This window comes from Somniosus microcephalus, chromosome 1 (assembly GCF_052327205.1).
Source record: "Somniosus microcephalus isolate GS21.2 chromosome 1, FLI_Smic_1.0, whole genome shotgun sequence".
NCBI lineage: Eukaryota > Metazoa > Chordata > Chondrichthyes > Squaliformes > Somniosidae > Somniosus > Somniosus microcephalus.
Window position 1 is genome coordinate 119,611,489 of NC_140987.1, and position 22,854 is coordinate 119,634,342.

Genomic DNA, 22,854 nt, shown 5'->3' on the forward strand with positions numbered 1-22,854 from the left:
CTTTGGCAAGTACATTATGTAATTTGAGACCGCTTAGTCTCTTGTTTTCGGAGTCGCTATCGCTCTTCTGGTCTTCGGAGCTACTGTCCGTCATCATTTGTACCTTCCTGTAGTTTCCTTTATTGATTTTTTTTTTTCTGTGCATGGATTTATTTTGTCCAGATCCGCATACCCGTGCAATGTGTCCAATTTTTCCGCATTGCCTGCATGCTTTGTCCTTGAACCAGCAGTCCTTCTGGTTATGGGTGTATCTGCCGCAGCAATAACATCTTTCGAAACCCTGTGTCATTTCATGGGTGCCGAAGTCCTGTGTCTTTTGTTGTATCTCTGCAGCTCCTCTTGCTGCTGCTTCGTATGATACAGCCATACTGAAAGCTTTGTCCAATGTTAAATCTTTTTCAGAAAGCAGCCTTTTTTGTGTTCCTTCACTTAAGAGACCGCAAACGAATTTGTCTCGAAGATAATCTGCTAGTCCTGCCCCGAATTGGCAGTACTTTGATAGCTTTCTTAATTCGGTTAGGTAATCAGCGTTACTTTCATTCTTGTGTTGATTTCTCTTGAAGAATTTGAATCGTTCTGCTATCAGCAGCGGTGTTGGGTTTAAGTGCTCCTGCAGGGTATCAACAATTTCTTTAAAATTCTTGTCCTTTGGTTTGGCTGGAGTGATTAAATTTCGTAACAGCCCGTATGCCTTTGCGCCCATTAGGTTCAGCAGTACTGAAGCTTTTTTTTCATCTTCTATTCCATTTGCAGTGCAATATACCTCTACTCTTTCCACGTATGTGGTCCAATCCTCTAGTTCGCTATCAAAAGCATCAATATTGCCAGACTTAGGCATTTCAGAAAAGATATGGCGTTTCCCGCACTTTTCTTTCTTTTCTGCAGCAAAGATATGGCGCTTCCTGCCGCTGCTGCCGATGACAACGCTGTTTCCCGCGGTTCCCGTTCTTTTTTAAAAAATTTATTTACAGTTGGAGACTCGTTCCCGCGGGGCTTTCTCTCCAGGTCTGAACGCTGACCTGCTTGCCGCGCCGGCCGTCTCCCGAGTGCTCCCTCCCAGTCCGTTATTGCTTGCCTCTGATTTCGCTGCCTGTCTCAGCTGTAGAGCCAGCCGCTGGAGCCCCAGCCTGACGCCCAGGAAGGATTAGCGCAGTACCTGACACCAGCTTGGTCCGCTGGTGAAACCACAGCTTCTCTCACTTTCTTGAGTCTTCTGGATGCCCGAGGAATCAATGCCCTTGAGGTGCTGCCGAATTGCAGGTAAGTCCGTTTCCACTTCGTCGCCACTGTAGTGTCCGTGTGTTGATAAAGACACTGAAGACAGGAGTTGGTTCATAGGTGTTTAGTAAGCAAAGTCTGGGGGGGGTTCTAACGGATATACACAATATACAGGCTTATATAGCCCGAGTGGCCATTACCGGCATTACAGCACACCTGGGGCTCTTAAAGGCACATACACTACAAGTAGTAACTATAAATTGCAGTTATATTCATGGCTTTTCCTCCCACCAGTTAAAAGATATATATATATATTTTTTTTCATACTGTAAGCATTCCCAATTCAGTAATAGGGTGGTTAGATGCAGAGTAAAGCTCGTTCTACTCTGCCCCAACAGTATACTTCAAGCACAGCCTCAGATGAGCAACACCTACAGTGGGACATTTTTCCAATTCCCACACCAGCCATCCTGTCATTTCTCTGAGTGAGAGGTGCCCATTTAGTGCCCAAGCCCACTAGAAACTGGGTTGAAACTGCTGAAACATATTTCACGTGGGCACTTTACATGCAAAAGACAGGAACTTTTCATCCTGTAGGTCTGGGCTGGATTTAAGTCCAGTCCCAAAGGTAAAAGGCAGAGACAGTGCCCTGCAGTCCCCAGTTTACTCCTTTTTTTAAAAACTGTCGACATACTTTTGCTATTTGGTTAAACAAAACATTCTTGCAAGTTGGCTGGCAAATAATATTTCTCCCATAGATAGTGGACTCCGTCTTTAGTAGTTGCATACCATAGTGAAGGGATGATATTCACCAGATTATTCCCTAGCATTTCTTTTAATAAGAAAGGCAGAAAATGTGTATTATATCAGAATGCATTATAGTGAAAGGATAATAAACTGCAGCCATTCAGCAGAACAATTAATTGCTTCACAGTGATAGTGACAGTTAAAATAAATGGGTAGCTGTCATGAAGAATCATTTACTTGCACTGCAGTGTGCTCAGTATTGCTTGTTTATGGCTTTCAAACTAAACATAAGAGAAATAAAAAAAAATCAAAGTGTCTTAAATAAAAAAAAAAAGAAACCTTGCAAAATGAAGTATACTGAATTTAAAAAAACTTAATTGCCTACGTGTGTTTTGTTTTTAAGAGTCAAAATCTGACCAGATCTTATTACCTAGTATTATAACTTACTTTATATTGCAAACTTCACTCTCCATTTGAGGATTTAAAACAAATTTGTTCTTGGGATATAGGTGATGTTGGCAAGGCCACATTGTTGTGCAAAGATGGTGGTGGGCTTCTTTTTGAGCCGTTGCCGTCCTTGTGCTCATTGTGCTCTCATGATAGTGTTAGGTAGGGAATTCCAGGACATTGGCCCAATAATGATGGCTATGTTCAGGTCAGGATGGTGAGTGACTTGGAGGTGATGGTGTTCCCATAAGACGCTCTTATCCTTCTTAGTGGTAGAGGTCACATTGGAGGGAGGAAGTGACAAAGTAACCTTCATGAGTTGCAGCAGTGCCTCCTGTAGATATTGCAATGTGCTGGTGATAGAGGGCGTGAATATTTTATTTTTCCCTTTTGAAAATTAATAATAGAGAACTATCCATATCTACTTGAACAAAAAACTATTTTCAGATCAGATGAATCTAAAACTGTTATAATGCTGCTTTTCAATTTTTAAGCCTGTTCATTTAATCAGGATTAAAATGGATTCAGTAATAACATTGGTTGTGTCCACTATATCTGAATATTAAAGAATGATCGACCATGTGTTTTTTTTTTTATTCATTGATGGTATGTGGGCGTCGCTGGCTAGGCCTGCATTTAGTGCCCATCCCTAATTGCCCTTGAGAAGATGGTGGTGAGCTGTCTTATTGAACCGCTGCAGTCCATATGGTGTAGGTACACCCACAATGCTGTTAGGAAGGGAGTTCCAGGATTTTGGCCCAGCGACAGTGAAGGAACGGCGATACAGGTCCAAGGCAGGATGGTGTGTGGCTTGGAGGGGAACTTTTAGGTGGTGATGGTCCCATGCGTCTGCTGCCCTTGTCCTTCTAAGTGGTAGAGGTCGCGGGTTTGGAAGGTGCTGTTGAAGGAGCTTTGGCGAGTTGCTGCAGTGCATCTTGTAGATGGTACACACTGCAGCCACAGTGCGCTGGTGGTGGAGGGAGTGAATGTTGAAGGTGGTGGATGGAGTGCCAATCAAGCGGGCTGCTTTATCCTGAATGGTGTCGAGCTTCTTGAGTGTTGTTGGAGCTGCACTCATCCAGGCAAGTGGAGAGTATTCCATCACACTCCTGACTTGTGCCTTGTAGATGGTGGAAAGGCTTTGGGGAGTCGGGAGGTGAGACACTCGCCTCAGAATTCCCAGCCTCTGGCCTGCTCTTGTAGCCACAGTATTTATATGGCTGGTCCAGTTCAGTTTCTGATCAATGGTAACCCCCCAGGATGTTGATAGTGGGGGATTCAGTGATGGTAATGCCATTGAATGTCATGGGGAGATGGTTAGAGTCTCGCTTGTTGGAGATGGTCATTGCCTGGCACTTGTGTGGTGCGAATGTTACTTGCCACTTGTCAGCCCAAGCCTGAATGTTGTCCAGGTCTTGCTGCATATGAACACTGACTGCGTCAGTATCTGACGAGTCTCGAATGGTGCTGAACAGTGTGCAATCATCAGCGAACATCCCCACTTCTGACCTTATGATGGAGGGAAGTTCATTGATGAAACAGCTGAAGATGGTTGGGCCTAGGACACTGCCCTGAGGAACTCCTGCAGTGATGTCATGTGATTGAGATGAATGACCTCCAACAACCACAGCCAACTTCCTTTGTGCTAGGTATGATTCCAACCAATGGAGAGTTTTCCCCTTGATTCCCATTGACTTCAGTTTTGCTAGGGCTCCTTGATGCCACACTCGATCAAATGCTGCCTTGATGTCAAGGGCAGTCACTCTCACCTCACCTCTTGAGTTCAGCTCTTTTGTCCATGTTTGGACCAAGGCTGTAATGAGGTCAGGAGCTGAGTGGCCCTGGCGGAACCCAAACTGGGCGTCAGTTAGCAGGTTATTGCTAACTTGGTTTGTACTTAAAACTTCATATGGTAACTTCTAATAGTTCAGTGTTAAATGATCTTCATTCTTATCAATCAAATGCTACTGTGTCAAATTACAACTGTCACTTTATTTAAGAAATGCAGCTCCTTTAATTGCATAGATAATATGAAACAGGGTATTTATCATAGGTACTACTACTAATTGGGCAGCTGTGGCTACTGGAATTTCAGAGATTTTTTTTCCTTTGGGACACCTGTTCATAACTTATTATTGAACTCAACAAAGGTATTGTAAGCAGAATATTTGCAGATGATGAAAAATTGTGTGGGACAGCAGGATATTTTCATCAGTGGGATGTTGGTCAAAGAGATCTACAAATACTTAATAGGGAATATGAAAGATTTAATGTTGAGAAATGAAAGGCAGTACATATTGGTGCTTAAAAACCCATTTACTTTTGCAACTTGGATAACTAGTGTACATGATTAGAAGTTAAGGAAATTAAATGTAATGAGGTATGGCTATATATTTAGATTTAAATTGCCGAATAGACTTCTAGAGGGTGTAGCAAATGGGCACTCACATTAAGCATTTTAATTATTTTATTGAAGTTCTTAATTCAATGAGATTTGTGACGGACAGGAGGGAGATGAAGATTGTCTGTACCAGCCCTGAATGTGTATCTAAAAGACTGATTAGTTGGGTTAATAGCCTTTTCTTCTTATGTTGGCAACTTCAGTACTAATGAGAAGTCCTTTCTATTGTCAATATACATAGTATTTTGTTTTTTAACTGGGTAAATAGGCAGAATGTCTATTTAAAAAATGCCAGTTATCAGAGGTATCTGTGGCTGGTTTTCATACTTTATCGGTTGTCAACTGCAAGGGCTCTACTCCCTCAATGTGCAACTCGTCTGCAACTATAGTAAGATCATCATGGATGTGTGCGATAAATTCCCTGGCAGCTGCCATGAATCTTTCGTCCTGCGCCAGTCTAACCTCCCTCAGCTCTTCTATCCTCCAAACAGACTTTCTGGCTGATTGCATGGAGACGAGGGCTATCCACTGAAGACGTGGCTCATGACATCCTTAAGGAGGCCAAGTACTGAGGCCCAGGAGAGATATAATGAAAGCCACATTTCCACCAGATGTGCCATAGACCAGATAATAGGCATGCTGAAAATGTGCTTCAGATGCCTTGACAGATCTGGAGGAGCCCTTCAGTACGCAACAGCCAGGGTCTCCAGAACTGTCGTGATCGGCTGTGCCCTGCACAACTTAGCGCAGCAGCGAGGATTAGCATTGTATGAGGAGCAAGGCTCTGAGCACACAACCTCTCTGGAGGAGGAGGAGGGGCATCAGCTGGAAGATGAGGAATCATAGAATGATTACAGCACAGAAGGAGGTCATTCGGCCTGTCGAGCCCATGCTGGCGAGAAGGAGCAGGAGGAACCTGCAGTCCAGATCCCACCAGCACCTGATCACATTGCTGCCTGAGAGGCCAGGGATGGCCTCATCATGGCCAGATTTACTTAAATTTAGGCATTACATCCATATGGCTGCCATATGCTGCGCAAGGTTCCCACCACCCCACAGCAACACCATGAAGCATCCCTACAATGACCAAGCCATTCCTTTCACACTGACCGCCCCCATTGCTGGAGGTAACATGTCTCACCATTTACTCCAACTCACTAAGCCACTTCCAAAGTTGCACACAAATTTAGCCATGACCGGAAAGTGGTGAAAATAAATATTTTTATCTGTGACATCACAGTAACGGAAACTTTACACAAACATTTATGAAAGCACCCAAGTGGAGCTGAAGAGCACCTTGCTGCACAGCAGTGGGGCCATGAGAACCCTCCTAGAGAGGCGGCCTATGAGCGTCTGCCATCTATTCTCCATAGATAGCCATCTGTTCTCCATAGAGACCATGTGCTCTTGCGAATGGCGCACTAGTTGCTCCATGCAGGTGACCATCCTATCCATGGAAGAGCCTACAGTTGCAATCGCCTGCAACACGGTGGTGCTCATGTTGGAGATGGACTTCTCCATTCTCTGCACATTTGCTGACATCGCGGTCGCAAAACTTTTCAAAGCCTCCTGCACGTCTTGTTGCACCTCCAGGAATGCTCTCTTTCTGGATGGCCCCCGAGGTTCAGCGTCTGCATACAGCTGAGCAGGGCTGGGAGCGTCCTGTGCCCTTCCGCGAGGAGTCTCCACTGCTGTCCCTGCCTCCACCATCTGCTCTTGCTCACTTGTGAGACACCAGGTAACAACCCTACTCTATCTCACGAAGCACCCACTGAGGTGTGTGTATTTGCACTGGTGCTGGGTGTGCTTATGTCTGGTGATGGTGTACCGTCAGAGGCTTGTGGCTCCTCTGAGGAGTCATCTTCCTCCTGGACCGTTGGGGGGTGGGGGGAAGTGGGGGTTTGATGGATCTGTGGAAGAGTAAAGAGATGAGTTAGATATGTCATATGAAGAATGGGTACAGATACCATTATGCACATAATGAATATTCACTGGCTGCTGGCATCAGTCCCATTTGAGCAATTGCTGTATCAAAAGTTGATGATCCCTTTAAATAGCACTGACGGGGATGTCCTTTCATCTGCTGATCGCATGTTCAGCTGTGCGTCTTTAAGAGATGGCTTTAGCTGGAGCATTGAGGTCCAAAATGGCAGCGCTGGTGTCAAACTAACGTCACGATCTGCCTACTCTGCATACTTCCGGTGTGTGCTCCCAGTTCTGCACTAAAGACCACACTGCAGCCTATGAAACCCAGGCAGAGAGGACCTGCGGGAAGGAGGGAGGAGGACAGTAGGTGTGTGTGTGTGTGTGTGTGTGTGTGTGTGTGTGTGTGTTTTTTTTTTTTTTTTTTTTTTTTTGCTAGGCCAATGTAGCAGAGCCTGGTCTCCAATCGTCTTGGAGCCCCTTGCCATTGGACCAAGACCTTGGTCTGTCAGGCCCGTGTGGTAGCTGGTGTGCAACGGCCACCCCACATTAAAAGAATTCACGCACAGCATCTTCCACCATTTAAAATGAAGTTCGGGACCTGGAACGTCATGACCCTCATGGACAAACCCCAACAGTCACAGACTGCAACGCCGCACTGCTATCGTTGCCCGGGAATGCAGACGTTTCGACATAGACATCGCCGCCCTAAGCGAGACCCGGCGGGCAGGGAAGGCCAGCTCAAGGAGCAAGGCGGTGGTTACACCTTCTTCTGGAAAGGCAAATCTGAAGAAGAACGCTGCCTCCATGGGGTAGGTTTCGTCATTAAAAATGAACTAGTTGAACGTCTCAGAGACTCCACTTGTGGAATAAACGAGCGCCTCATGACTCTACGGCTCACCCTAGCCTGGAACCAGTGCGCTACGGTCATCAGTGCGTACGCCCCAACACTGGAAGCCACAGACGAGACCAAAGAGGAATTGTACTCCAGCCTCGAACAATCCCTGTCCCGAGTCCCAACGGGCGACAAGCTGATCCTCCTTGGCGACTTTAACGCTAGAGTTGGAAAGGAAACAGATCTCTGGGGAGGTGTGATCGGCAGAGAGGGGGTAGGGAAAGCCAACTCCAGTGGTACCCTCCTCCTGACAAAATGCTTAGAACATGGCCTTGTCATAACCAACACCTTGTTCCATCAGAGAGACAAGTACAAGGCTTCAGGGCAATACCCTCACTCCAAGCACTGGCATCTGCTGAACTACGTCATCGTCCAAGCGAGGGACTGCAAGGACGTCCGCATCACCCACGCCATGACAGGCGCTGACGACTGCTGGACAGACCACCGCCTAATCCGTTCTGTCATCTCCATCAACGTAGCGCCAAAACAGCGGCAGCAACAGAAGCAGTGCCGCAGGAAAATCAAGGCTGTAGCACTCAAAGACCCTGCTGAGAAAGCCCTATTCAGCCTGCGCCTCACAACCAACCTGGCGACTCCCAGTGATTGAGATACAGAGTGTCCACAGTGCCTGGTCTGCACTCGAGGCCTCCATAATCAGCACCTGTGAAGAGACGCTCGGTCACTCGACCAGGAAACACCAAGACTGGTTCGACGAGAACGACCAGGAGATCCAGGAGCTAATAAGCTACAAGCACAAGGCATTCCTGATCTGGAACCAGCAACAGAACTCGAGAGCAAGAAAACAGCTCTACAGATGCCTGAAGGCCAAGGTCCAACAAAAAACTCGCGACCTAAAGAACAGATGGTGGGTGGAGAAAGTGCAGGAAATCCAGCAGCTAGCCGACAAACATGACGTGCGTCGATTCTTTAGCACAGTGAAGACCATCTACGGCCCAAGCACCCAAGGTCCTACCCCACTGTGGGCCAAGAACGGAGAGGTACTCATCAAGGACAGAGAGGCAGTCAGTGCCCACTGAAAGGAGCACTTCGAAGATCTCCTTAACCGAGATTCTGTCTTCGATGCAAGTGTCCTCAACTCCATCCCGCAACATGCCACACGCCACCACCTCAGCACAACCCCAGCCCGGCATGAGGTTGAAAAGGCCATCCGACAACTGAAGAACAACAAGGCCTCCGGAGCAGATGGAATCCCCGCCGAGGCACTAAAACATGGCGGAGAAGCACTATTGGCGTGAATACATGAACTCCTTTCTGTTATCTGGAAGGAGGAGAGCATGCCAGGGGATCTGAGATGCCGTAATCGTGACCATCTTCAAGAAAGGTGACAAGTCCGATTGCGGTAATTACAGCGGAGTCTCCCTGCTGTCTGCCACAGGGAAAGCCATCGCAAGAATCCTCCTCCGTTGCCTTCTCCCAGTGGCTGAAGAGCTCCTCCCAGAGTCGCAATGCAGATTCTGCCCACTAAGGGGCACAATCGACATGCTCTTCACCGCGCGTCAACTACAAGAGAAATGCAGGGAACAGCACCGACCGCTGTACACGGCCTTCTTTGACCTCACAAAGACCTTCAACACCATCAACCGTGAGGGATTATGGAGTGTCCTCCTCAAATTCAGCTGCCCTCAAAAGTTTGTCACCATCCTCCGCCTGCTTCATGACGACATGCAAGCCATGATCCTGACCAATGGATCCACCACAGACCCAATTCACGTATGGACCGGGGTCAAGCAAGGCTGTGTCATCGCACCAACGCTCTTCTTGATCTTCCTGGCTGCAATGCTCCATCTCACCCTCAGTAAACTCCCCACTGGAGTGGAGCTAATCTACAGAACAAACGGGAAACTTTTCAACCTCCGTCGCCCCCAGTCCAGATCCAAGGTCGTCCCATCCTCTGTCATCGAATTACAGTATGCAGACGATGCTTGCATCTGCGCACATTCTGAGGCCGAACTCCAAACCATCGTCAGCACCTTCACAGAAACGTACGAGAGCATGGGTCTTACACTAAACATCCGTAAGACAAAGGTCCTCTACCAACCTGCCCCCGCCACACAGTACTGCTCCCCAATTATCAAAATCCATGACGAGGCCTTGGATAATGTGGACCACTTTCCATACCTCGGGAGCCTACAGTCAACAAGGGCAGACATTGATGATGAAGTCCAACACCGCCTTCAGTGTGCCAGTGCAGCCTTCGGTCGCCTGAGGAAGAGAGTGAAGACCAGGACCTCAAACCCAGCACTAAGCTCATGGTCTACAGAGCAGTAGTGATACCTGCCCCCGCCCTCCTGTATGCTTCAGAGACGTGGACCATGTACAACAGGCACCTCAAAGCACTGGAGAGGTACCACCAACGCTGCCTCTGCAAGATCCTGCAAATCCATTGGCAGGATAGGCGCACCAACATCAGTGTTCTCGCTCAGGCCAACATCCCCAGCATCGAAGGTTTGACCACACTCGATCAGCTCCGATGGACGGGCCACATCGTCCGCATGCCCGATACGAGACTCCCAAAGCAAGCACTGTACTCGGAGCTCCGACACGGCAAGAGAGCCCCAGGTGGACAGAGGAAATGCTTCAAGGACACCCTCAAAGCCTCCTTGGAAAAAGTGCAACATCCCCACCAACACCTGGAAATCCCTGGCCCAAGACCGCACAAAGTGGAGGAGAAGCATCCGGGAAGGCGCCGAACACCTCGAGTCTCTTTGCTGGGAGCAAGCGGAAGCCAAGTGCAAACAGCGGAAGGAGCGCACGTCAACCCAAGCACCCTACCCGCCCCTTCAACCACCATCTGCCCCACCTGTGACAGAGAGTGTAGGTCCCACATAGGACTCATCAGTCACCTGAGAACTCATTTTTAGTGTGGAAGCAAGTCATCCTCGGCAACGAGGGACTGCCTAAGAGGAGAAGAATTGCTGTATGCCATGTGGCTGTATGAGATGTAATCTGTCACCAGTTTGCTGAGATGTCCTGCTCTCCGCCTCCCACCTCCAGCTGCTTGGCGACTCCTGACATTTCCAAGGCACCCTCCTCTGAAGGGATAATTACAAGTCCTAGCCCTGTCTCTGGCTACCCCAGATCAGGCGTATTCCCCAGACGTTCACATTCAACTTAAGTTAGAGATAGCCAAATTCAGTAAGATGCTTAAATGGGTCTAAAGGTTCAGGCTATTTCTCCCTAAAGGAAAGGAATGACTGAAGATGTTACCGTCCTCCAGATAGCACTTTTAATAAGTTTAACTAGACTGTAACTTTCCGGATATTATAAGGGTCCAGATAACCCCATCAGAATTCTGCAACTCATTACAAAGGAGTGTACAGAAATTGGGTTTGCGAGTTTATACAGAAATACTCTTGAGACAATTCTAAAAATATTTAGTTGTATTTAAGAGCCAACTTTCAGTTAACAGCTGTTGAATCAGTCGCGACATTAATAATTCAAAATACAAATAGCTTACGTTTCTTATTTCTCAGAGATCCTTATTCTCAAATCTTTATTTCGTACATTTCTTATTTCTTACTTATCTCTAAATCCAGATTATCCACCAAAATCAATTACTTTGATTACCCGAGACTTAAAGTTTATAAACTTACAGATGGTGCCTGTAAAGTTGAGAAATGCTTGGCCCGTTCAGCGAGTTCTGACTTTCTGTTTGAAAAGCTCTTATTTTTATACCCTTTTTGCAGTGGTTTATTCTTTGAAGTTCTCTGCTGATGAAAGCTAATTGTCTTTACTGATACCTCTGTTGAATGCTTTCTATTTTACTGTCAATTCAACTATTGCATGCATAATTATGTCTCTATCTTTAGGTGTTCCAAAAACTATCATAAAAACAATATGATAGCAATGGTTTCTGTTGCCATTCTTACAAAATTCTTTCATTCAATTCTTAATATTGGCTTTACTGATTTTAGCAGACGTTGAGTCTCCTAACTGCTGCAAGTTCAATACAAACACAATGTAATTGCTTGGTGTATCTATTGAAGTCATATCTTCAAAGTGTTCTTGTTGGTATCATATTTACTATATATATTAAAAACACTTTGACTGAGTGTTTACTTGTTTTCTAACTATCTCAATTGGTTGCATATTTAATCTTATGTTTCCTGTCTTCCAAGTTTAACATAAAAACTATTTGACCAGCAAGTGTTTCTTTTACTTGATGTCATCTTTTCAAATGCACATGCCTCTTTTAATGTTTGTGTTTCTGTTCAATGTGTTAGCTTATAACACCTTAAACAGGGTCTTCCATTGTGTTATTCCCAAACTCCAGACCCTTCGGAATCACCAAACTGCCATTTCAATAGGGTCATTGTTTTAGTATATTTAACTTATTCCCATTTCAAAGCTTGTTTGGTTTTTACAACTTTGTTATCAAACCATCCCATCTCAGAAGCCTGTTTTCTGTTTGCAGCCTGTGTCTCCGAGGCTTTCCAGACTTTTAAACCCAGTGTCTCATGTATTAATAAATATCAGAATTCTGTTCATATTATGGTGTATCTTTCTGAAATATGGCTTATTCCCTCACACCTCTGCTGCTGTTACGGTGGCTAATGATGGAAGGCCACCTCCGGTTCTCTCCCTCTCTTATTTTGGGCTCTCTTTGGGCAAGGAGGGAAAGAAGAGAAGATTGAGTGAGAGTGATGGAATGAGTGTAAGGAGTGGATGGGTTACATCTTTAGAGGATGACTATGGTGGCAATGCCAAGTGTCCTCCTTGTGTGCTGTTAAATGGTATGATTGCATTCGGATGAGTGTGAGGGGTGCTTAGTCAGATGGGGATGTGATAATGTAGATAGAGAGGGATGGGTGGACGTGCAACGTATGTTGGTGTGAGTAATGATGTGCAGGAGTAGGGTTGGGAAGGCAGAGTAATCTATTCCACAGATTTTCAATCAGTGTAAAATAAAAATTGCAAAATTGTGGTGGTTGGGGGAGGGGAGGGATAAACTGAATGAAATGTCTGCTAGAAACTGATGACTGTTGGAATTTTGATTTATTATATAAATTTAGTGAGGCAATACATAATATAAAATGGAATACTTCTGTTTAGTGTTTTCAGCTACAGTGACTGCTTTATAAATAGTGTTGGCTGGTAATTTACTGATACCCTACTTATAATGATCCAATTTGCCTATTACTTTTGGTTTCCCAATTTTAATAATGTAACCTTAATTTAATGTAGCTGTGAACTTAATGGATACTAATGAATATAATAAATGACTGTATTTCTATTTTAAAAAATTCTTGACTTATGCAGAGCCTCCCTAACTACCAGTTAACTGGCCTGTGCTAAAGATGTACACACTGTTGCAATGATTGATCATTGTACTTGCAGTTCAAACTAACCATTTCTGGATTAACAGTGACCAAAATGAAGTATGAGGATAGCAAATGCTTATGGCTTAAAAATTTTTTAGCAGACATAAAATGTTATTCATGTTTATGAATTACAAGTTTCTACCATTAACCGAAGCTTATCAGGGACTAAAATACAGCTGTTTACTGGTTAGATTAAGAGCTGTTGAAATGTTATTATCTCGCTTTGTGTTAGAAACCAGATATAGTCTATGAAGAAACAGTAAGCAGGTTGTTCCAAAATGTAAAGATTAACATGCTTACCTTCAATTACCTTAATTTCTCTTCAGTATTTAGCGAGCTGGAAGACAGACCTGAATACCTCCATGCATGTAAATGTTCACTTGAGTCCTCAGTAAGATAATTTAGATGGTTAAACCAATTTCCTCAGTTTATGTGGGCATACTTAATATCAGCAAGGTCAGACTAAACAAGCATAACCCTAAATGCATTAACAAACAAAATGCATTAACAAACAAGTTAAAAGTGAAAGAAAAAAACTATACAAATCCTGCAGGGAGAAAGGAGAAGGGGCTCACTGGGACGAGTATAGGGTCACGCAGAAACAAGTTGAAAGGCTGATCAGAGGGGCTAAGAGAGACCTAGAAAAAAGCCCGGCTGCAGATTCAAAGCATATCAGTTAAAAATTATTTTGGTCCTACAATAGCAAGAGGACTTTCAAAGAAGTGAGAACATTAAAAGTTGCAAATGGACTTGAAATTGTGGATAAGCATGAAATAGTAAATATGCTGAATTATTTCCTTGAAGTATTCACAAGGAAAACATGAACAACATACCCTCATGTCCTCTTCAAATAAAGAGTACTGAGGTAAAATTCAGCACTTCGATATAAAGGAGATGGAATTCCTAGACCAGCTGAAAGGGTTCAAATAAATCTTTAGCGTTAGATGATTATTTTACAATGTTGAGAGATATTAGGGAAGAGATTTGTGAGGCATTGACGATAATTATGAAGAAGTCAATGAACACTGAGGAGGTGCCAATAAATTGGAAACATGGGCTCCATATTCAAAAAAGACTGGTATCTTCAAACCTATTAGTCTTTCTTTAGTTCTGTGTAAAATAATGGAATCAGTTATCATGAGTATACTTGAGGATTATCTGTACAATAACAAATTAGTAAATAGCAGGCAACACGGCTTTAGGTGGGATGCTCTGAGGGGAAGTACTGAGTGTAGGGTCATTTTAGCTGGATTAAGATGGGCTGGATGGCCGTCCTCATCCATAACTACCCTGTGAAACCCCAAAATATCTTGGATTTTTACATGACAAAAATGTGCATATTTATGTGTGTTTATAACATTATAGCCATTTTTGTATTTTAAAACATTTCCATAGCCTTTTGATCAACACTTTTTAAAGAAGAATACATTTTGCAAGTTTTATGTTATAACGGATGTATACATTTACATACCTACACAAGTATAACTCTCTTTTTCCCTATGGCAGACCAAAGAATTGTTTGACACTCTTAATTTGGGTGTTCCTATCTGATGATTTGCAATTTTTTCCCATGGTTTTCTTTTTTAAAACAAACAATTTTGAATGAACATTACTTACACAATAGAAATGTTAACACATCAGAGAAAAAGTACTTGTAGTGCAAATTAGAATACATTTATTTTTCTTGATGTGGCCCAAGTACAAGGTGACCTTCAACATATTGGTAGAAGGTAGTGTGGTTGTTGTGTCACCAGGCCAGTAAGCCAGAGGCCTGGACTAATAATCCAGAGGCGTGAGTTTAATATGCACCGTGGCAGTTTGAGAATTTGAATTCATTAAAAAAAAAAAATCTGGAGTAACTCGGATTGTTCACTAATTTCCTTTAGGGAAGGAAAGCTCCTTACCTGGCCTGGACCGTATCTGACTCTTAATTGCCCTAGGCCACTCAGTTGAACAAGGCTCACTGCTATCTCGGCAACTAGGGATAGGCAATAAGTGCCGGCCTTGCCAGTCATGCACACATCCCAGGAATAAATATTGTTAAAAAAAAATCAGTATTCGGAAACCTGCTACACAGTGATAATGCAGCATAACTGCCGAAGCATGGGAACGTTCACATATCTTGCTCGAGTGAAAATCATTTAGGTACATGGCACTAAAATTCAATTATGAGTTATGATAATGCCAGGGGTGCAATAAATGAGAACTGTGACTACATGCTTTCTGTCCATTCTGGAAAAATTGTGTATTTATTTTCTTATAGCTACCACTCACCTCATCACAGCTAGTTACAAGTCTGCTTTTAATCAAAACATTTCCTTCCAAATCCATCACTAGAGTTGTCATCTTGTGGAGTATTGGCTAATTTTTCCATCCAGTGGAAAGTATTTAAATGTAAGAAGGTAGAATTCACAACCTAGATAGCATATATTTAAATAAACAATATGAATATTGTGAATATAAATATAAATTCATATTTTATAAATGCACTTCAATTGTTAAACTGTTCTATTCTAAGCAGAGTTAGACTTGCTAATACAGAAATAAGCTTCCAGCCATAACCCCCCTAAATCTTGATCTAGCTAAGTGCATATTTATGCAAATAATTTTGGAGGAGGTTGTTTTGCTAATTTTATAATCTTGCACAGTAAAATTGAATGGAATTGATTTGAAGATTTAATCAATGGCCCATTAACGAATAGATTAATGGTCTTGTCATTCAGATAATGGTATGGACGAGATGCAGTGTTGCACATTTGAGCCCGTTGCTGAAACGTTTTATAGACGACAGCTGATTATTCTTGTGATAAGGTAAACATTGAACTGTAATTTTAGTATATTAGCTGGACAACTGGTATGTAATATATATTGGTAAATAAGCTAATTCTTGATTGATGTAACATTGTGTTGCATTAAAAGATGTCACATACACATTCAACTAGGGTGGTACAGTTTTAATAGTAATTTAATTATATCTAGTCATTCTGTCAATTAATTCAATAACTGATGGAATATTTGATTTACAAAAGATTTATTTGATAAAATTGTTACTTATTTTAAACAAAAAACTATTGCTAATGAGTCTGTTCATTGTATTTTGCCTATGGAAATGAGAGGCTAATAGTTTTATGACAATTGTGCAAGCTCAGCTTAGCTGGGGAGGAGTGGAAAATTTGGTGTTATGATTACTGATAGTAATCTCTGTCACAAGGCACTACACTCTAACTTAATATTTTGGGTTATGCATGTCTCAAAAACTCATCAACGCTCAAAGTGGTGGACAAATGCTGCGGAAGGTATGAAGGACAGATATTCAAAGAATTTCAGATGCACTTGGTGGGAATGCTGTGGCAGCAGATGTGTATGTCAGAAATCAAGAGTGGATTGAAGGGTCCATCAAGAAGGTAGGGAGCATGAGATGTCACATTACGGGTCACATTGTCCGCATGCCCGATACGAGATTCCCAAAACAAGCGCTCTACTCGGAGCTCCGGCACGGCAAGAGAGCCCAAGGTGGACCCTCAAAGCCTCCTTGAAAAAGTGTAACATCCCCACCGACACCTGGGAATCCCTGGCCCAAGACCGCACAAAGTGGAGGAGAAGCATCTGGGAAGGTGCCGAACACCTCGAGTCTCTTCGCCGGGAGCAAGTGGAAGCCAAGCACAGGCAGCGCAAGGAGCGCACGTCAACCCACCCGTCCCTTCAACCACCGTCTGCCCCACCTGTGACAGAGACTGTAGGTCCTGCATTGGACTCATCAGTCACCTGAGAACTCCATTTTTAATGTGGAAGCAAGTCATCCTTGGTTCCAAGAGACTGCCTAAGAAGAAGGGGAAGAAGGGAGCATGCAAGGTGAAATACCTGGTCCTGTAAAATCCACATAGTTTTCAAAGTTGTGAAAACTCGCAAAACATGATTTTCCACATCTCTACTGAGTACATTATTCTGACAAATGGTAATATTTCATGACATAGATTAATGTTTAATTTTGTGGTGCAATAATCTACTACTCTGTACTGTGTAAGATATTATGAGACTGCAAAAGAGGGTGGATGCAGAAATAGTATATCGGTGGCTATTTTATATTTATGCCTCCTTGTTCTGATGAGCCCAGAGGCATTGGACGATCGGGAGCCAATGTAGGTCAGCGAGGCTGGGGGTGATGAGAAGAACTTGATGTGGGAAAGGATAGGCTGGAGTTTATGGGGGATGGGAGGCCAGCGAGGAGACCATTGGAGTAATTGCAGTGGAGGTGACAGGCAGTATGGGGGTTTCAGCGGCAGATGAGCTGAGGAAGGGCGGAGGTAGTCGATGAAATGGAGTTGGAAGTAGGTGGTCTTTATGATGGAGATGATATAAGTGGGAACCTCAACTTGGGGACGAACAGGATGATGAGGTTGTGAACTGTCTTGGTGAGACGGTGGCCAGGGAGCGGTATAGAGTTAGTGAAATAGGAGCAAAGCTTGTGGCTGGGGCCGAGGACGATGGCTCCAGTCTTCCCCAATGTTTAGTTGGACTTATCCAAGACTGGATGTTGCTGTTATTTAAGAACTTCAGTACTTCTTGTATCTTTTGACTTTTCTTCTTTCACTTTAAAAAAAAACTTTGCAACTGGCTATGTGCAACTCATTTTTGATATCTCTCTGGAACAACAATCCCAGCTGAGTAACCTTTGATTAGTACTTGGTACAGAAACTGGAAAAATGTGTCCTCTGCTTAATTTTTGTTTAACATCCGAAACTTTTATATTGTGAAGACCTTATCATAGTGGCAACGACAACATAAATTTCAAGAGGAATTCAGTATCTAGATTCTCAAAAGACTTGCAGAATAATAAGAACTAAAAATATAATAAGGAAGCAGCAATGGAATTTTAGTTTAGTCTCTATACAGTTTAGTAAATTGCCTCGTTTTTAATGACCCAGTTCAGACCTGTAACATCTTGTTTTAATTTGTCTTTTTTTAAAGCTCTGCACAGCTACAAATGGCAACATTTGCATTATGAAAGGAAACTTTAAACTGGGAATGGTTTTTCAAACATATGATCAATGGATTGAAAGAAATAATGTAGCAAAATTGCAAGTTGGAATTAGATCAAAGCAGTATCTAGATGTTTTTGTGCCAAATTACAGGCAGGTTGTTTTATTTCTACCACAGCCTAGTCACTTGTAACTCCTGGAGGAGAATGCATTTTACATAAGAAATTGGAGCAGGAGTAGGCCAATCGACCCCTCGAGCCTGCTCCACCATTCAATAAGATCATGGCTGATCTGATCCTAACCTCAAATCTTCTATCACTCTGCATCCACCCGAACCCATGTGATCTCCCGGGAGAGGCGAAAAACCAGATAAAGACCCAATGGCCAATTTGGGAGAAAAAAATCTGGGAAATTCCTCTCCGACCCATCTAGGCGATTGAAATTCTTCCAGGAGATCACTCTGTCCCTATATTTTCTACAGTACTTACCTTCTGTAAAGGCGATCTCCACCCCAGCCAGGAACAGGAATAAAACCATCTCCTGAAATCTAACAGAATTAGAACACAGTAGGAGCAGAACAAGGCTACACGGCCCCTGGGCCCACTCCACTACCCACAGGGCCATGACCATTCCGAACCCAGACTCATGTCCAATTTCCTGCCCGCTCCCCGTAACCCTTAATTCCCTTTACTTCTAGGAAACTATCTATTTCTGTTTTAAATTTATTTAATGATGTAGATTCCACAGCTTTCTGGGGCAGCAAATTCCACAAACCTACCACCCTCTGAGTGAAGAAGTTTCTCCTCATCTCAGTTTTGAATGAGCAGCCCCTTATTTTAAGATTATGCCCCCTAGTTCTAGTTTCACCCATCATTGGGAACATCCTCACCGCATCCACCCGATCAAGCCCCTTCACAATCTTATATGTTTCAATAAGATCGCCTCTCATTCTTCTGAACTCCAATGAGTAGAGTCCCAATCTACTCAACCTCTCCTCATATGACCACCCCCTCATCCCCGGGATTAACCGAGTGAACCTTCTTTGTACTGACTCGAGAGCAAGTATGTCTTTTCTTAAGTATGGACACCAAAACTGTATGCAGTATTCCAGGTGCGGCCTCACCAATACCTTGTACAACTGCAGCAATACCTCCCTGTTTTTATATTCCAACCCCCTAGCAATAAAAGCCAACATTCCATTGACCTTAATCACTTGCTGCACCTGCATACTAACTTTTTGAGTTTCGTGCACCAGGACCCCCAGATCCCTTTGTACTACAGTACTTTCCAGTTTCTTGCCATTAAGATAATAACTTGCTCTATGATTTTTCCTGCCAAAGTGCATAACCTCACACTTTCCAGTATTGTATTCCATCTGCCAAATCTCTGCCCACTTACTTAGCCTGTCTATGTCCCTTTGCAGGTTTTTTATGTCCTCCTCACTCACTACTTTCCGTCCCATCTTTGTATCATCTGCAAACTTTGGTATGTTACACTCGGTCCCCTCCTCCAAATCGTTAATATAGATTGTAAAGAGTTGGGGACCCAGCACTGACCCCTGCGGAACACCACTAGTTACTGGTTGCCAATCTGAGAACGAACCATTTATCCCAACTCTCTGCTTTCTGTTAGAGAGCCAATCCTCCACCCACGCCAGAATATTACCCCCAATCCCGTGATTTTTTATCTTGAGCAATAATCTTTTGTGTGGCACCTTGTCAAATGCCTTTTGGAAGTCTAAATACACTACGTCCACTGGTTCCCCTTTATCCACCCTGTATGTTACTTCCTCAAAAAACTCAAGCAAATTTGTTAAACATGACTTCCCCTTCATGAAACCATGCTGAGTTTGCCCTATTAAATTATGTTTATCCAAATGTCCCGTTACTGTCTCCTTAATAATGGACTCTAACATTTTACCAACCACAGATGTTAGGCTAACAGGTCTATAGTTTCCAGCCTTCTGCCTACTACCCTTTTTAAATAAGGGTGTTACATTAGCAGTTTTCCAATCTGCCGGGACCTTTGCTGAGTCCAGTGAGTTTTGGAAAATTATTACCAATGCATCCACAATCCCTACCGCTACTTCCCTCAAGACCCTGGGATGCAAGCCATCAGGTCCAGGGGATTTATCCGCCTTGAGTCCCATTATTTTACCAAGTACCACTTCCTTAGTGATTTTAATCGTATTTAGTTCCTCCCCCCCTAGAGCCCCCTGTTTGTCCAGTGTTGGGATATTCTTAGTGTCCTCTACTGTAAAGACTGATACAAAATAATTGTTCAGTGTTTTTGCCATCTCCATGTTTCCCACCATTAATTTCCCGGTCTCATCCTCTAAGGGACCAACATTTACTTTAGCCACCCTTTTTATTTTTATATAACTATAGAAACTTTTACTGTCTGTTTTTATATTTTTTGCTAATTTACTTTCATAATCTATCTTCCCTTTCTTAATCAATCTTTTTGTTATTTTTTGCTGTCTTTTAAAGACTTCCCAATCTTCCATTCTCCCACTAGATTTGGCTACCTTATATGCCCTTGTTTTTAGTCGGATACTATCCTTAATTACTTTACTTAGCCACGGATGGCTATCTTTTCTTTTACACCCTTTTTTCCTCAGTGGAATATATTTTTTTTGGAAGTTGTAAAATAACTCCTTAAATGTACACCACTGGTCATGTACCGTCTTACCCTTTAATCTATTTTCCCAGTCCACTCTAATTAATTCCGCTCTCATACCTTCATAGTCTCCTTTATTCAAGCTCAGCACGCTTGTTTGAGATCCAACCTTCTCACCCTCTAATTGAATATGGAACTCAACCATGTTATGGTCACTCATTCCAAGGGGATCCTTTACTAGGACATTTTTAATTAATCCTGTCTCATTACACAGGACCAAATCTAAGGTTGCTTGCCCCCTGGTCGGTTCAGTTACATACTGCTCAAGAAACCCATCCCTAATACACTCAATGAACTCTTCCTCAAGGCTGCTCTGCCCAATTTGATTTGTCCAGTTAATATGATAATTAAAATCCCCCATAATTATAGCTGTTCCCTTATTACAAGCCTCAACTATTTCCTGATTAATACTCCGTCCAACAGAGTTGCAACTGTTCGGAGGCCTATAGACTACACCCACTAGTGTTTTTTTCCCCTTATTATTCCTTACCTCCACCCAAACTGTTTCACTATCCTGCTCCTTTGACCCAATATCATTTCTCTGTATTATAGTGATTCCTTCCTTTATTAACATAGCCACCCCACCTCCTCTCCCTTCCTGCCTGTCCTTCCTGATTGTTAAATAACCTGGTATGTTTAATTCCCAGTCATGGTCACCCTGCAGCCATGTTTCTGTAATGGCCACAAGATCATACCCATATGTCATTATTTGTGCCGTTAACTCATTCATTTTGTTACGAATGCTACGTGCATTCAGATAAAGGACTTTCAAATATGTTTTGTAACACTTAGTTCCTGTTTTTTCCCTTTTTAGTACTTTACTTTTTACTCCATACCTTCTGTCCCTTCCTGACACATTCTGTTTTTTAATTCCCCCACTGCTACCTAAGTCTATGACCTTCTCTGTTGTCATTTCTATTATTTGCTCTCTAGAAACCTCCCCCCCACTAATTAGTTTAAAGCCCTCTCTACAGCCCTAGTTATATGATTCGCCAGGACTCTAATCCCAGCACTGGCCAAGTGGAGTCTGTCCCAACAGAACAGCTCCCTCCTGTCCCAGTACTGGTGCCAGTGTCCCAAGAAGCAAAACCCATTTCTCCCACACCAGTCTTTGAGCCACGCATTTAACTCTTTAATTTTATTTATCCTAGCCAAATTCGCTCGTGGCTCAGGTAATAACCCAGAGATTATTACCCTTGAGGTTCTGTTTTTTAATTTGACCCCTAGCTGCTCATACTCCTTTAACAGAACCGTCTTCCTTGTCCTATCTACGTCGTTTGTACCAACATGGACCACGACAACTGGATCCTCCCCCTCCCACTGCAAGTTTCTTTCCAGCCCAGAAGAGATGTCCTTAACCCTGGCACCAGGCAGGCAACACAGCCTTCGGGACTCCCGCTCTTGACTGCAGAGAACCCTATCTATCCCCCTAATGATACTATCCCCTACCACTACAACATTTCTTTTTACTCCCTCCACTTGAATGGCCCCCTGTACCACGGTGCTGTGGCCAGGTTGCTCATCCTCCCTGCAGTCCCCGCTCCCGCCCTCACAGGGAGTAAGAACCTCGATCCTGCTGGACAAGAACAAGGGCTGCGTCTCCTTCAACACTACATCCTGGATCCCTGTACCTTCCTCACTCGTAGTCACACCGTCCTGTCCCTGACCACGGACTACATCTGCAGTAATTAACTTCATAGGTGTGACCATCTCCTGAAACATAGAGTCCAGGAACTTCTCCCCCTCCCTGATGTGTCGCAGTGTCCGAAGCTCGGTCTCAAGCTCCATAACATGGAACTTGAGTTCCTCTAGCAGCAAACACTTGTCGCAGATGTAATCACCGTTAGCCTCAATGGGGTTCAACGGCTCCCACATCTCGCAACAGTAACACATCACCTGCTCCATTCTATATAATTAATTTAATTTCTTCTTATTAGTTATGAAGACCCTGCCCGGATATAGATGATAATATCACACCACTATTCAATAGGACTTACCAACTTAAAGGTATGAAAGAGAAGAGAAGGAAGAAAACCAACCAACCAGCTGATCACCAACCTCCTCCTTGAATACTGTCTGTGGAGCCTGTTTGGTTGACTCGTCTCGCTGCTCCTCCTCCGCAGTGCTGTCTAAGCCTGGGAGTGGGGAATAAAACAGAGCAAAAAACACACCCTCACCTCCCACTTATCCGAACTCTCCCACTTAGCAAAACTCCAACAGCAC

The 22,854-nt window shown here is 43.5% G+C and overlaps 1 protein-coding gene across 1 annotated transcript in view; it reads left to right on the forward strand.

Moving 5' to 3' along the window:
• Window positions 1-15,936, forward strand: part of LOC147124323 (aminopeptidase O-like) — a 138,987-nt gene extending 123,051 nt beyond the window's left edge. The window contains exon 10 of the mRNA XM_086001040.1: window positions 15,697-15,936. Coding sequence (XP_085857166.1) covers window positions 15,697-15,768 — 72 coding nt within the window. The 3' untranslated portion in view covers window positions 15,769-15,936. The remainder of the gene's footprint in view (window positions 1-15,696) is intronic.
• Window positions 15,937-22,854: the final 6,918 nt, after the last annotated feature.